Below are 15,008 nucleotides of genomic sequence, written 5' to 3' on the forward strand. Positions count from 1 at the left end.
AAAACAAAAAGAAGTGTTTTCTAACAAGCCCGGGAAGACACACTTACTAACTCACAAGATCATCACAGAAGGACCACAGCCACCTCACAGCAGACCCTGCAGGGCCACTGGCAAGGTGCAAGAACAAAGTTGTGCAGAAATACAAAGCATGTTAGACCTAAGAGTAATTAAAGAGTCTGACAGCTCTTGAGCATCACCTGTGATCTTGCTCCCTAAGAAAGACAGCACTTAACAATGTGGTCATAGTACTAGATGTATATCCCATGCCTAGAACTGATGATATGCATTTTAAACAAAGCTAAATAGCTCATTCATGATTATTGGCAGATTCCTTTGGCTACGGATGCACAGAAAAAAAAGTCCGCTTTCATCACTGATACAGGAGTCTATGAGTTTACAATGTTACCATTTGGTTCAATTAATGCTGGAACCACCTTTCTGAGGCTGATCAACCATGTGTTAAATGGTTTACAGAACTTTGTAAGGGCACAGGTGGATGACACCGCAGTGTTTAGCAACCCTGGTGCTGATCACAAAAAACACTTGGAAATTGTGCTGTCAAAACTCAAAGAGGCAGAACTACCCATAAAAGCCTCCACATGTAAAACTGGAGCAGCCAAAGTCCCTTTTTTGGGACACTGGGAAGAGGGAGGTCAAATATCCTGATCCCTTAAAAGTTGAAGCCATTGCAAATAGGCCTGTGCCTCTACCAAGAAACAGGGCCAATCTTTCATAGGCCTAGTAAACTATTACAGAAGGTTTGTGTGTGGGTTCAGTGATTTTGTATCTGCAATCATTGATCTATGTAAAAAGACTAAACCCCACAAGGTCATTTGGACGAAGGCATGCGAGGAAGGATGTGATAAGGTAAAGAAAAGCTTGTCTGAAAAGTCTGTTCTAGCTAGCCCAGATTTTGACAAAATGTTTGAACCATCTGCAGATGAATCAGGCGTTGGTCCAGGTCCGTGGTCTCCAACTTTTTTAAGCCCAAGATCACTTTTTGAATCTAAGGACAACTCAGGATCTACCCCACCGCTTTCCTGAGGCCTCGCCCTTTCCCTAAAGCCCTGCCCCGCTCACTCCATCCCCCCTATCTCCATTGCTCGCTCTCCCCTACCCTCATTCACTTTCACGGGGCTGGGGCAAGGGGTTGGGGTTTGGGAGGGGGTACAGGCTCCGGGCTGGGGCTGAGGGGTTTGCAGTGTGAGAGGGGGCTCTGGGCTGAGCCTGGGTCAGGGGGTTGGGGTACAGAAGGCGGTGAGAGGTGAAAGCTCTTGGAGGGAATTTAGGTGCAGGAGGGGACTCCGGGCTGGGCCAGAGTGTTGAGGTGTACGAGGAAGGCACGGTGCTCAATGGACTGGGGGGGGCAGGGGGGGCGGGTCTTGATTCACGTGAGGCCCCCCTTGGACTCCGGGTTGTCGCTAACCTGTGTCCCTCCCCAGGGCCGTCGGGACCTTTGCTCGAGCTCTGGACTGCAGCAGCTCCATCCGGCAGCCCAGTCTGCACATGAGCGCAGCTGCCGCCTCCCGGGACATCACACTGGTGAGAAGGAGATTGGGGAGCAGGGAACAGGCTGTGTGTTTTCTGAGTTCTGCAGTCCATCTGTGTGGTATCCTTATCCCCACTGGCTCCTGGAAGGGCCCCTACAGCCCAAGGTGTCTCACTGGATGTTACAGGGGCCTCAGAAGCTGCCTCAACCCTCCTGACTCAAGGCTGGGGGGCTTGGGTTGCCCCCTGCCCAGAGGTTGAGAGACATAACCTCTGGGGAACATTGCACTCCTCTCATGGGGTGCTGGCTCAGGGCCTCGTGTGTCCCCTGGCAGCCAGGAGCGAGAGCCTGCTGACCACCCCTTTCCCTGCAGTTCCACGCCATGGACACGCTGCAGCGGAACGGCTATGACCTGGCCAAGGCCATGTCGACGCTGGTGCCCCAGGGGGGCCCAGTGCTGTGCCGCGATGAGATGGAGGAGTGGTCAGCCTCGGAGGCCATGCTCTTTGAGGAGGCGCTGGAGAAGTATGGCAAGGACTTCAATGACATCCGACAGGACTTTGTGAGTGGGGATGGGGGGGATAAATCCAGCTGGGACCAGCTCTAAGTCCTTCCTCTGCGGGGGTGGTAAGAACCTCCCAGGCACCGACACTGGACTGCTCCATCTTGTGGGGGACGTGGACCCAGAAGCGGGGCTGGGAGCCCTGGAGACTGATCCTGCTCTGGCTCTGGTCGGCAGGGGGTCCTGAGGCACTGCTGTCTCCCTCCCACCCCATGCCTCCTGGGGCTGGGTGTGTGGGGCTCTCCTGGCACTGTCTGACTGCCTCTCTGGCCCTTGCAGCTGCCCTGGAAGTCCCTGGCCAGCATTGTGCAGTTCTACTACATGTGGAAAACCACCGACCGCTACATCCAGCAGGTGAGTTGGGCCCGGGCGGTGAGGGGCTCTGGGACTGGGCCTTCCTCCTGCCGGGGGTGAGTGAGTGAGGGGGCTGCATGTCCTCCCCTGCTTAGGCTGTGTCTCTGTTTGCAGAAAAGGTTGAAGGCCGCTGAAGCTGATAGCAAACTGAAGCAGGTCTACATCCCTACTTAGTGAGTATTGTGGAGGGGGATGGATGTGTGTGTGTGTGTGAGCATGGGGGAGGGGGGAGTCACCCCCCCAGTGTGAGCATGTGGGGGAGCTGGGACAGGACGGCAGGAGGCTAGGCCTGAGGGAGGGACTATGTCTCCTTCTAATGGAGGGCTGGGGTAAGAGGAGCCTGTCCCATGCACTGTGGGGAGCAGGCCACCTGCCTTCCTCCCAGGTGGCAGGTGGGCTGGAGTTGGATGTGATCTTGTCTCTTCTCCCCTGGCAGCACTAAACCTAACCCCAATCAGATCATCTCGGTGGGCTCCAAACCTGGCATGAACGGGGCTGGCTTCCAGAAGGGGCTGACCTGTGAAAGCTGCCACAGTGAGTGCTGACATGGGGCTCCAAGGAGTGGGGTTGTCTGTGCCCAGTCTTGGGGGTGGAGGGCCCTGACTGCTGCCATGGATCCTGTCCCGGGAGGGGGGCAGATCCCTGGGCCTCCCTGTCAGCGGGTTGCTCGGTCGTGGAGTCCCCTCCCCCTAATGATGCAGTCTCTCCTTGTCCTCAGCCACCCAGTCAGCACAGTGGTATGCCTGGGGCCCGCCCAACATGCAGTGCCGCCTTTGTGCCTCTTGCTGGATCTACTGGAAGAAATACGGGGGACTGAAGACCCCGACACAGCTGGAGGGAGCTGCCCGCAGTGCCACGGTAATGCCTGTTGAGGGGCATAGCACCACAGTAACACCTCCCGGGAGATGGGCATGCAGGGCACTGACAGTGATGTGGCAATCCCCGCTCAGGGGCATAGGCATGCAGGGAGCTGCATGCAGTGTCTCGGTAATGCCTGCTGGAGTGGATGGGCATGGGTGCGGCCCTCCATGATTAATGCTTGCATTGGGGGCTGGTGGGGTGGGCAGGGGTATTAGGCTGCACTAGGGAGGCCCTCATTCCTCGTGGTCCCAGGGGGTGTACATACCCCACAGGGTGAGATCTGGGGACTGGCAGCACTTGAGCCTTGGGCTCCTCTGTCCACCTTGTGCTGGGCTGTGTCCCTGCTCCCAGGCTCTCCCAGTGCCCCATGCTGGGCCCTGACCTACCTCCCCTTCTGTGTCGCAGGAGCCGCACTCCAGGGGCCACATGTCAAGGCCAGAAGCCCAGAGCCTTTCTCCTTATACGACCAGCGCCAACCGGGCCAAGCTGCTGGCCAAGAACCGCCAGACTTTCCTGCTGCAGACCACCAAGCTGACCCGCATTGCCCGCCGCATGTGCCGCGACATCCTACAGCCACGCCGTGCTGCCCGGCGCCCCTATGCCCCTATCAATGCCAACGCCATCAAGGCTGAGTGTACGTGTGCCGGGCTGGGAGGGAGGACACCATGGGCTCCCCTATCTCACACCCACTCTCTGCTTCCCTCCATAGGCTCGATCCGGCTACCCAAGGCAGCCAAGACCCCACTGAAGATTCACCCCCTGGTGCGACTGCCGCTGGCCACCATTGTTAAGGAGCTGGGTAAGGGCCAGGGGCACAGAGCTCTAGGCACAGCAGGGAGAGCCCAGATGGGAAGGACTGAGGCCTGCAGCCCCACACCTGCCTGGCTTCCCATGCCCCAGACCAGCCCTTACCCCCATCCCAAGGGGGAAACTCCTCAGCCCCCGCATTAACTGGATAGCACTGCTCTCCACTTGAACAGGGCTGTTGCTCCATGGTCTTTGAATGCTTGTCTGTGGATCCCACTCTAGGTGTATTTGCATGAGGTTGGATGCCCTTGCATGCCCCCAGCTGTAGGCATAAAGGGCAGAGTGGATGCAACCGTCCCTCAGTTCCTCTTGCTGCCCCTGGCAGCGAGATGGAGCCAGGCTGTGGCTGCCTGCTGCCCTCAGCATGTTTCCTAGTGGTAGGCAGGTTGCGTTAATCCCTTAAATGCTTTTTTCCCTTAGTTTTCTCAGTGATCCCCTCCCCGCTTCTCCCAAGTTCCTTATTTTTCTTTGGTGCTTTATGGATTGAAGGCCCTCGGGCTTCCCACCCTGTGCTTGTTCCCCTTTCCCATGGACATGGCCCTTAACTGGCTGTCTAGGCAAGACCTATCTCCGATTGGTGCACTCTCTGCTAGTCCTTCTTGTCAACAAGACAATCAGGGACACTCGGCTGAAGTGCTGCTTCTGGAGCAGTCGGGAGCACTTTGAACCCAGAAGAAATGGATATCAGGCTGCACACAAGACCTTCCATTTCAAGTCCCTGGCAGTCAATGCTGCTGGCAGCTGGGATGCAGCTCCTGAGACCGGTACCATTGTGGGAATCTAAAATGGTACCAATAGGCCAGCCACAGCTGCCAAAAGTCAGCTTGGCATCACTGGCTGCTCCAGTGCTGAAGACTGGTACCACATCTTTCCCTCTGAGGCAGACTTGCCGAGAACACCAGACCACACATAGCTTCAGGCACCAATCTACCTTCCAAGAACGAGGAGGTGCTGAGAGGCCTTCGGTCCCCTCCCTCTCAGAATCCAGGGGCAAGTGACAAGGAATCGAGTGGTCCAGCACCCGTGGATACTAAAATGACAAATTTGTTGGCATTGGAGCTGTCAGTACCAGTGATAGACTCGAACAGTTTCTGGTTTGGGGAGTTGCTGCTTCTTTGGTCCCAAGGATGCTACAGACGAAACAATCTTCAACAGCTGTGCTGACACACCGGCCAAGAGGTCACACTGCTATTGCAGGAAATCTCCTATCCCTCTCCAGACAACACCACCTCTTCCCGCCTTTATACCGGGCTTTGGGAAGGGGTCCTCTCCAGTGAACACCACTTGTTTCAGAGCGCTGTTCTGTCCTCTGACACCCGCATCTATCGCAGTGTTCTGACCTGCCCCACTCTTACGGCTCTTCACTGTGGCTGTTCTGGGCTCCACTCTGAAATCCTCCAGAAGTAGTTCTCCCTCTAGCACACTGGCAAGCAAAGAATGTTCTGCTCTCCTGCAGCTTTGACTACAAGGGCCCCTTAAGAGATGACCCAGATCCCTTGGCCGTGAGATGCTTGGAGGGTTAGAGATGAGGAAGAACATCCTGCAGAGGAGGGAGAGACTGGTCCTGAAACTGAGGAGCAGTGTCTCCAACCTCTCCAATAGATCCCTCCTTGTCTCACCTGAGAAAGCAGCCTCCTCTGCTCTGGATGGCTACAGGAGCAGACTACTCAGACTCTGATGCCCTAGAAACTGAGACCTCAGTGATCCAAGACCCCTCATCCCTCAGACTGCTTGACATCTCTGCTCTGGACAGGATGGTGATGCCAGTTGGGAAGGGGACAGTGGAGCCAGTCACAGATCTCTGGAAACCCCTGGGTACCTTCACCCCAACTTCAAAGCAAGTGGAGGAAAAAGGAGATCAAGTTCTGCAGAAGGGAGCTGAGAAGTTCTACATCCACCTGGTCTCTGGATTTCTGGTGGTCTCGAAATGAGACAGACAGACAGAGGCTGGTCCACTGATGTCTACGCTGAAAGACAAAACCCCAAATAGAAAGCTCAACCTACCTTGTCCCAGGTACAGATAGCAAATTACCAAGCAGTATTCTGAGTCGGACTCTAACTTGGGAGAAAGCTCCCTTTGTCAGTAGAGTTTGTTAAGAGGACAGACAATATCTAAAGGCGATAACATCTGTCACTGGTGCAAACATCTCTCCAAGCAGCCATGGATGCTTGGGATATGTGGCTAGATTCATGGCCGTAGGAGTCACCACATGGCTACAGGCACCAGGTGTCCCAAAGGAGTTGCAGAATGCCATTTCAGACTGGCTGTGCAAGAGATATTTAGCCCCTGTACTATGATGCTCTACATTCCCTGAAGGATTCCAGAGACCTGCTGCGATCATTGGGCATTCGTACTCTGGCCTACAGAAGGAAGCCAGACCAGGCAAGGAACAGCCATCTGCTTGCAGCAGCAACCTAGGTTTTCTCATCCGCCACTAGCCATCCCAACTTCATTGTCTAGGGAGCAGGTTTAACACGCAGGTCAAGAGTCACAATCCAGAGCTCCTCTCCCCAACCTTATCTTGGGATGCCACCTTTATTCACTCTGATGTGGAGTAATTACTGACCAATGGGTACTATAAATCATCTCCCAGAGTACTCCCGTTCCAGTCTCTGCCCCCTTTCCTGTCCCTCTGCAGGGGCCCTTCTCATGAAAACCAATTGCAAGTGGCCTCCCTGCCTTGCCTAGGAGCAGGGAAGAGGTTTCTACTCCTGATAGTTCTTTATTCCAAGAAAAAAGGGGGACCACATGCCATCCTCAACTTGAGAAGGCCGAGCAGGCACATATGCACCTTCCTGGATGGCAACGCTTGCATCCCTCATCCCTTTATTACAGGCTCAAGGCTGGTTTGTGGTTCCAGACTTACAGGATGTGCCCTTCCTGTGGGCTAGAGCAATTGTGCTATGGAAGTGCCTCTGACTGTAGGGTCAACCATTATCACTGCAAGGTGCTGACCTTTGGTATCTCTAGAGGACCAAGAGTCTTCACAAAGTACCTGGTGAGACATCTGAAGAGACAGAGCATGGATGTCTCGGCAGCTTCCATCAGGAAGTCTCTCTAGATTCCGTCCTTGGAATATTCAAGAAACTCAGCCTTATCATAGAACTGGAATGGAATTTATTAAGTCATCTAGTCCAGTCCCCTGCACTCAAGGCAGGACTAGGTAATAACTAGACCATCCTTAACAGGTGTGCATCTAACCTGCTCTTAAAAACCTCCAATGATGGAGATTCTACAACCTCCCTAGGCAATTTGTTCCAGTGCTTAACCACCCTGACAGGAAATTTTTCCTAATGTCAAACCTAAACCTTCCTGGCTGCAATTTAAGCCCATTACCTCTTGTCCTATCCTCCAAGTTTAATGAGAACAATTTACCTCCCTCCTCCTTGCAACAACCCTTTGTGTACTTGAAAACTGTTATCATGTCCTACCTCAGTCTTCTCTTCTCCAGACTAAACAAATCTAATTTTTTCAATCTTTGCTCATAGGTCATGTTTTCTAGACCTTTAATCATTTTTGTTGCTCTTCTCTGGATTTTCTCCAGTTTATCCACATTTCCTGAAATGTGGCGCCGAGAACTGGACACAATATTCCAGCTGAGGCCTTATCAGCACGGAGTAGAGAGGAAGAATTACTTCTTGTGTCTTGCTTACAACATTCCTGCTAATACATCCCAGAAGGATGTTTGGCTTTTTTTTTGCACAGTGTTACACTTGTTGACTCATATTTAGCTTGTGATCCACAGCTTGTGATCCACTATGACCCCTAGATCCCTTTCCGCAATACTCCTTCCTAGACAGTCATTTCCCATTTTGTATGTATTCAACTGATTGTTCTTTCCTATGTGGAGTGCTTTGCATTTGTCCTTACTGAATTTCATCCTACTTACTTGAAACCTGCTGCCAGATCATTTTGAATTTCAATCCTATCTTTCAAAGCACTTTTAACCTCTCCCAGCTTGGTATCATCTGCAAACTTTATAAGTGTACTCTCTATGCCATTATCTAAATCACTGATGAAGATACTGAACAGAACCAGAGCCAGAACTGTTCCCTGCGGGACCCCACTTGTTATGCCCTTCCAGCCTGACTGTGGACCACTGATAACTCTTCTCTGGGAGCGATTTTCGAACCAGTTATGCACCCACCTTATAGTAGCTCCATTTAGGTTGTATTTCCCTAGTTTGTTTATGAGAAGGCCATGCACAACAGTATCAAAAGCCTTACTAAAGTCAAAATATACCACATATTATTTGCTCCATTAGCTTTCCGGCTACTGAAATTATGCTGACTGGTCTGTAATTCCCTCGGTTGTCCTTAATTCCCCTTTTTATAGATTGGTACTACATTTGCCCTCTTCCAGACTTCTGGAATTTCTCCTGTCTTGATGATAAATTCCAGCAAATCATCCCACCCCAGATGGTTCGTAGTAGCTCTGACTGACTCCCTGTTCATCAGTGGTGTGCCTTCCCAAGGAGAGATTTCCCCAGACAACCATTGGCCATTGCAGGGGCCTCAAGAAGTAGTGTACCTTGCTCCTTCCTAGTCTTTGCCTGTGGCACGGCACATACTAGTTAGTCCCGTGAGGGCTGTAATACTTAATCTGCTCCTGGTTATTGAGCCCAATAGCCTGAGTTAACTGGTTGGGGTTGAGTGGTCTGTGCTATACAGAAGGTCAGACTAGATGGTCCTCCTAGCTTAAATTCTGTGACCTCCCACATCATATTAAATCAATCAGCCATGGTGAAAACCTGTCCTCGACTCTTAGGCTGCTCTGACATGATGCTGCTAGCTAGGCTTTGCCTCCCCCAGCACAGGGCTGGCTCAGGTCCGTATATTGCCTTACAAGACAGACATGCACGTCATCATCCCAATTCGTATCATGTCGTCATTAAACTGATCGACAGAAGCTCTGCATCTCCATCCTTCCACCAACAAAGACCTCAATCCCAGATTCTTCTGGGACAGGCTGGGGTGCTCAGATGGACCAGCTTCAGATAGGGGAACCATCGTCTCTGGGAGAGATGAGACTGCCTACAAACATCTCTCTAGTTGCTGGATCTCATTTAAATGTCACCTCTGCCTTCAGTAGCACTACCAGATTGTCCCGATACAGTATCTCAGAATCATTGCCAGATTCTCCATCCAGATGCAAACATCTAACTACCTACTCGTGTTGGCTGGTTAAGGGCTGCCAATAGAGCCTGTTCATTGCAAGTCTGAGGCCTGATTTTACCAAGCAGAAAGCTCTCCACAAGGAGAACCAACTTCTCACAATGAGAAGATTCTCAGTCTGGGAGCAATCATGTAGCCATGACTCTCTGGAAAGCCCTAGTGTCAAGAATCTTGACTGTGTGGTCTGCATCTGAATCTCTGTGGACTCTAGATCAGTTCGGTCAAGGTCCACCTTGCAGCAGCTAGAGCATGCTAGCCCAGTCCAGTCATGTGGTGTATTCTCCCTCCTACAGTTAGAAAGCCAAATAAAGGCCTGGCAGGGCTCATGTAGCCACCTCTGAGCCCCTCTGAATATTCCCTTCAGCACCTTACTCTCAAAGTGGCTCTTCTGGTGGTCATTCTATCAGCCAAGCATGTCAGCAAACTCCAAGCCCCCTGGCTCCATTATACCATGTTTCATCCAGATCAGGGGGTGGCAAGACTACCTCCTAAAGGCGTTTTAAGATTCCCACTGAATCCAGAGCGAATTTCCCTGTTTTCTTTCCTAACTACACTTCCTCTTGTATTTCTTTCCTAAATACAATTCCTCTTGTGGGGGAAAGAAGTATCTCCACCCTGGAGAGATCTCTACGGCCCTGCCGTAGAGATCTAGATCTAGACCTAGTAGGACCAGTCTCCCTGCCTTTTGGTTTCATTAACTGGCACCTCTAAGGAACAAGTAGTCTCTTGCTAGAGCCCATCTAAATGGCTTCCCTAGTGGATTCCAGTGTTATCACATGGCAGGCGTTCCCTCTCCCCAGGTACCACAGCTTTTTCAGCCAGAGGTGAGGCTGCCTCATCTGCATGTTTCAAGAACCCTCCCATTGGAGTAACCTGCTGCCCTGTGTCCAAAGCTGTGTCCTAGACTGGGCTTTAAGCCCAGAGGCCAGGTTCAGAAAGGCCATGTTCCAATCACTGTTCAGGGCCACTGATGGCACCTGGGAGGTGGGACTGCTGGCTAGTCACCTAGGATGAGATTTGTGCAGGCACACACACGAGGGAACAGAGGGATGGTCATGGCCATGCCACCCTTCATACGGTCAGGTGTGCGGAGAGGGAACCGGGCAGGTAGGACACTGCTGGGCAAATGATTCCCATCTTGCATGTGGGATTCAGACACTTAAAGGGGAATTCCCATGGACACCACCATCCCCAAGCAAGTTAAGGAATGCCCAAGGGGAGGTCGGGGTGCAGCCCTGCAGGAATCCTCATGGGGGTACAGTGGGGCATTGTGGGGGAGGGCTGTGTTTGGTTAATATATTGGGGTGGGGGTGTGCATGGAGAATTAGGATGTCAGGGAGGGGCAGAGGGGAATGAACTAGGCTGTGGGATCCTCATGGTGCTGTCTGGTTTTCTAGCTGCGCAGGCCCCTCTGAAACCAAAAACGCCACGTGGCACCAAGACGCCCATAAACCGGAACCAAATGAGCCAGAACCGGGGCCTGGCTGGCATCGTGGGCAAGAGGGCGTACGACAGCGTGAGTGCCACACACATCATCTGGTGGGGGGGGGGCAGCGATGGCATGAGTGACCGAGGGGGTCCCCATCCATGGGTCGGTGCTTGCTGTCAGAACTTCCTGCCTGTGTTCCAGGACCCCAGAGCCCCTTCCCAAGGGGGGTGCTGCTCAGGCAACCCCATGGGAGTCAGGTTAGTGGGTCCCAACAGAGGGTGAGGCTTAGCTGATGGTTCTGGTCTCTGATTGGTTTACGGGTGGGGTCCATGCAGAGGAGGGGGTAAGGCCCAGCTGATGGCTCTGGTCTGTGATTGGTGCAGGTGGCAGGGAGCGGGGTCCCGTTTTCGGCCAATGGCCGGCCCATGACCTCAGGGATGCGGTCGAGTGCCCAGCCAGCTGTCAAGCGTCAGAAGCTGAACCCAGCTGATGCCCCCAACCCTGTTGTCTTCGTGGCCACTAAGGACACCAGGTACCTTGGGGGTGAGGGGCAGAGGGGGCCCCAGGTAATGGGGGAAAGGGGAGTCACTAGGTCAAGGACAGGTCCTACCAGACAATGGGGGAAATCATGGCAGATGGTGGGACAGGCAGAGGGAACATTTGGTAATGGGAGGGGATTGGTGGGGAGCATCCCAAGGCCAGCTGGGGCAGAATCAAAGCTCTCAGTTGGATGGGTGGAAATTGGGGGATTTAGTCTCACCTCCACTCCAACCCACTAGTCTTTGAATGCGGGAGGGCATTCCATCTCTTCCCCCCCCCCCCCCCCCACCTCTGGGAGGAGGGCAGAGGCTGTGGCTCATTCTTGCTGTGAATTGCTGCCCCTCACTGAGCTGAGGGCTCTTGTGTGTTGCGGCAGCAGGAGCTATCTGGCTTGTGCCTGCTTGGACCTTCAGCTGCCTGGGGGGATATTTGGAGGGGCGCTGACCGCCTGCTTACAGGCTGTCTGTCTCCTGCAGGGCGCTGCGCAAGGCTCTCACCCACCTGGAGATGCGCCGAGCTGCCCGTAGGCCCAACCTGCCACTCAAGGTGAAGCCAGTGCTGCCCATACGGCCTGTGATAGCGCCGCTGGTGCCGGGGCCCCCAGCCCACCCTGCCAGCACCAGTGAACCCATCATCCTGGAGGACTGAGCCCAGCCCCTCTTCCCAGAGCCGCACCTCCGCCATCTCCAGAGCCTGTATGCATGGCAAGCTGGGCTGCAGCGTCTGGTTCCACGTGTCCCCCATGGGGGGCTCGCCTGGCCCCCTGAGGGATCAGCCCAGGGGTGTGAGGAGCAGGGGTGTGGCTTCCACTATTTTTAAATATTTTTTTATTTCCACAAACTCCCCCTCCCTCTTCAGGGCTGGGGTGTTTGTGTCAGGATCGTGGGGAGTCAGGGGCTCCGTCTGCCCCCTCTCCCCAAATGCAGTTAACTACTTGTCTTTCCTTGTTTCCCTGTGTTGGGTCTGCTGTCTCTGCTCATTTCCTACAAGCCACAACTCTGCCCCCCCCCCCGAGCCCATGTCCCCACCTGGGCCCAGCTCCCCCACCAAGCCCAGCCGGGCCTGGGTTTTGTACATGATCAGAGAGGAGAATGTCTGTTTTTTTAACTCAATCTGTAACCAGTTCTTATAGCAACCAGGAAATAAACCAATGCCTTTTCTTCACCTGCCCGCTGCTGGGGGAGGAGGGGGCTGGGGGGGCTCACTTGGTGGGGGAGGGACAGGAGGTGGATGGAGCCCTCAGTTCATGGGGTCCACTGGGAGAAGGCTCCTCATGCTGGGCTGCTGCCTTTGGCCAGCCTCGTGCTGGTCACATGACTGCATCTCACCCTGGGGCTGGGCCCTGTTGGAGGGGGAGGAGGGAGGCCAGTTTTTCAGGGTATTTGTGTAGAGAAGGAAGCAAAAGGTTATTGGGCCCCACCCTCTGAGGCGCAACTCAACATCAAGCACACTCCAGGGGCAAAGAGCCAGTTTAATATCCTAGCAGGGGAGAGTTGCCAGGGGGCTATCTATGATCTGTGTGTGGCTATGCAAGAGAGTGCCCTCTGTACCTTCTCCAGTGCTGCCAGAGTGCCAGCTTCCTCCCCTGGGAGTGGCTAGGTTGGGGGAAATGGCTGCAGGAACCCAGTTTGCTCCCTGCAGTGGCAGGATCCTAGCCTCTGCTGCCTGTGAGGGTAGGTCCTACACAAAGCCTCTTGCTGTTTGTCTGTCTTAGGGAAGGTATGTGCTCCCCACCCATCTAAAGGGCTGGGAGGGAAACGGGGCTGGCTCGAATAGGGCTGTAGCCTGTAGTCCAGCCCAGAGAGCCTTGTCCTTCCACCACCACACACTCTCCTCCCTCACATACACGTCTGTGGGCTGGCTTCCAACCGCTGCATCTCCCCCCACATGCATGTAGGTCAGGGTGCCCCTCAGCTGAAGTAGCTGGTGATGAGCTCTTGCCGCAGACACTGGGCCTCCTGGGAGAGGGGCTCAGGGTGGGGAGAAGCTTGGGCAGGTGGCCTGGCACCTAGCTCCACCCCCTCTGGCATGGCAATGCCCTGTCCCACAGCCATGTTGTGCAGGACACAGCATGCCACAAAGATGTGGCAGACCTTGAGGGGGCTGTACTGGAGCACCCCCCCTGCCCGGTCCAGACACCGGAACCGGCCCTTTAGTGCCCCCACTGTACGTCCCACCACAGCCTGCGTGGCCATGTGCGCTGCATTATATCGCTGCTCAGCTGCTGTCTCTGCTGCCTCCACAGGTGTCAGCAGCCAGGGCTTCAGGGGGTAGGTGCCATCCGCTGTGGAGAACCAGACACACAGGTTATGCTATGCAGGTTGACTCACTGGCTGTCCCTGTCCTTCCACTCATCCCCATGGCAGTCTCCAGCCTTTAAGATGGGGCCTCTTCCCTCTATAGGATGCCAACTCCAATCAGGCTCTGGGCAGGGGCATGGACAGGCTCAGGGGAGTGGGTAATGGAATAATGGGGGTCCTTCCCTCTCTTGGGCACCTTGGAAGTTGCAAGTGTCCATGATGCTCCAGGAGGGAGGAAGGACCTATCAAGACACAGTGTACCCCTCTCCCCTATGGGAGGGGCAGGGCAGGCTGAGGCAGATAGCAGAATCTGGTAGGTGAGTGGGCACTCCCTCAGGGCCCCCTGCACATAGTAGAGAATTCAGGCTGGGGTGGAGGATGCAGGTGACCAGCAGCTGTCATGGAGCCTTCACCCACAACCTGTGTTCGAACAACCCTGAGCAATCTCACCACTGGAGCTTGGCCTGTGGTTCACGGAGCCTTGATTTCTTCCCTGGCTGCTACGATGGGCTAGGGGTGGGATCTAGGTTACTCTGCTGAGATAAGAGTCCTATTTCTGTGGTGGACAGTGGAGACACCAGGGAGTGGGGACAGCCAAGGGGTGATGCAGGTGCATGAGATTGACAGGTGGGGCAGCTGAGGGAGGGGCCCCTAGGCCATGGCTCACCCAGCAGCCAGCCAGCCATGTTCTGGTGCCCCTCAAAGATGCCCGTGAGGCTAGAACAGCTGAGGATGTGGGCATCCGGCACAGAGCCAGGGAACTCGGCCACCACATGGGTTATCATGCCATGGGCATTGCACACCAGCTGCATGTTCATGGAGTGGAAGCGCAGTGGGTTGCGGTAGAGGTTCTCGTGATCCGAGGGAGGCTTGAGGGCCACGTGGGTGCAGCCCAGCGTGCCCAGCACGTTGGGGAAGCCAGCAATGCGCAGGAACTCCTCTTTGGTGCGGGCCTGCTGCCGAGGCTGGAAGGGGAAGTGGATGTAGGCGTTGGCACGGCGGGTCAGGGCAGTCGTGACTTGGGAGACGCAGCGGGACATGCTAGCCTGGCTGATGCCAGCGGCGTCACCTGCCGGTGTCTGAAAGGTGCCCGAGGTGTAGAAGTTAAGGGCAGCCGTCACCTTGACATAAACAGGGAGAGCGTGGCTGCGGCCAGTCGAGGGCTGCAGGTCACACTCTAGTGCGTGGCACAGGTCTCGGATCATCTCAGGGTTGAGCTGGTAGCGCCGCATCACCTGCTCCTCTGGCATGTTCAGGAACTGGATCCGGGGCTTGAACACCCGCTCCTGGGGCACCCGCCGCCGCCGGCGGGCATGGGCACGCTGGGCCAGCAGGTACAGCGCCATGGGGGAGCTGCAGCCACCCGGGGAGAACAGCTGGACCTGCAGAGCGCAGGCCTGGGGGAGGCCCTACAGGGGCTGCGGGAGGGAAGGGGGCTGGGAAGGGGATTTAGGATTGGGGGGCGGGAAGCAGGGTCCCTGCTTGCCCCGG

The 15,008-nt window shown here is 54.8% G+C and overlaps 1 protein-coding gene across 1 annotated transcript; it reads left to right on the plus strand.

Moving 5' to 3' along the window:
- Window positions 1-1,412: 1,412 nt before the first annotated feature.
- On the plus strand, window positions 1,413-12,381 carry LOC116836228 (metastasis-associated protein MTA2). The gene is made up of 11 exons (XM_075073386.1): window positions 1,413-1,542; window positions 1,863-2,051; window positions 2,331-2,405; window positions 2,520-2,578; window positions 2,842-2,939; window positions 3,124-3,263; window positions 3,672-3,900; window positions 3,976-4,065; window positions 10,646-10,764; window positions 11,061-11,209; window positions 11,694-12,381. Exons 1-11 carry the CDS (start codon window positions 1,507-1,509, stop codon window positions 11,863-11,865), a joined length of 1,356 nt encoding a protein of 451 aa, XP_074929487.1. The 5' UTR covers window positions 1,413-1,506; the 3' UTR covers window positions 11,866-12,381.
- Window positions 12,382-15,008: the final 2,627 nt, after the last annotated feature.

This window comes from Chelonoidis abingdonii, chromosome 17 (genome assembly GCF_003597395.2).
Source record: "Chelonoidis abingdonii isolate Lonesome George chromosome 17, CheloAbing_2.0, whole genome shotgun sequence".
Lineage (NCBI taxonomy): Eukaryota > Metazoa > Chordata > Testudines > Testudinidae > Chelonoidis > Chelonoidis abingdonii.

Bases quoted from the DNA above. Each gene is read 5' to 3' on its own strand.
- LOC116836228 (XM_075073386.1), top strand. From the start codon at position 1,507: ATGAGCGCAGCTGCCGCCTCCCGGGACATCACACTG. The intron at 2,940-3,123 runs GTGAGTGCTGAC...CCTTGTCCTCAG, and splicing joins GACCTGTGAAAGCTGCCACA to CCACCCAGTCAGCACAGTGG. The intron at 11,210-11,693 runs GTACCTTGGGGG...TGTCTCCTGCAG, and splicing joins GTGGCCACTAAGGACACCAG to GGCGCTGCGCAAGGCTCTCA.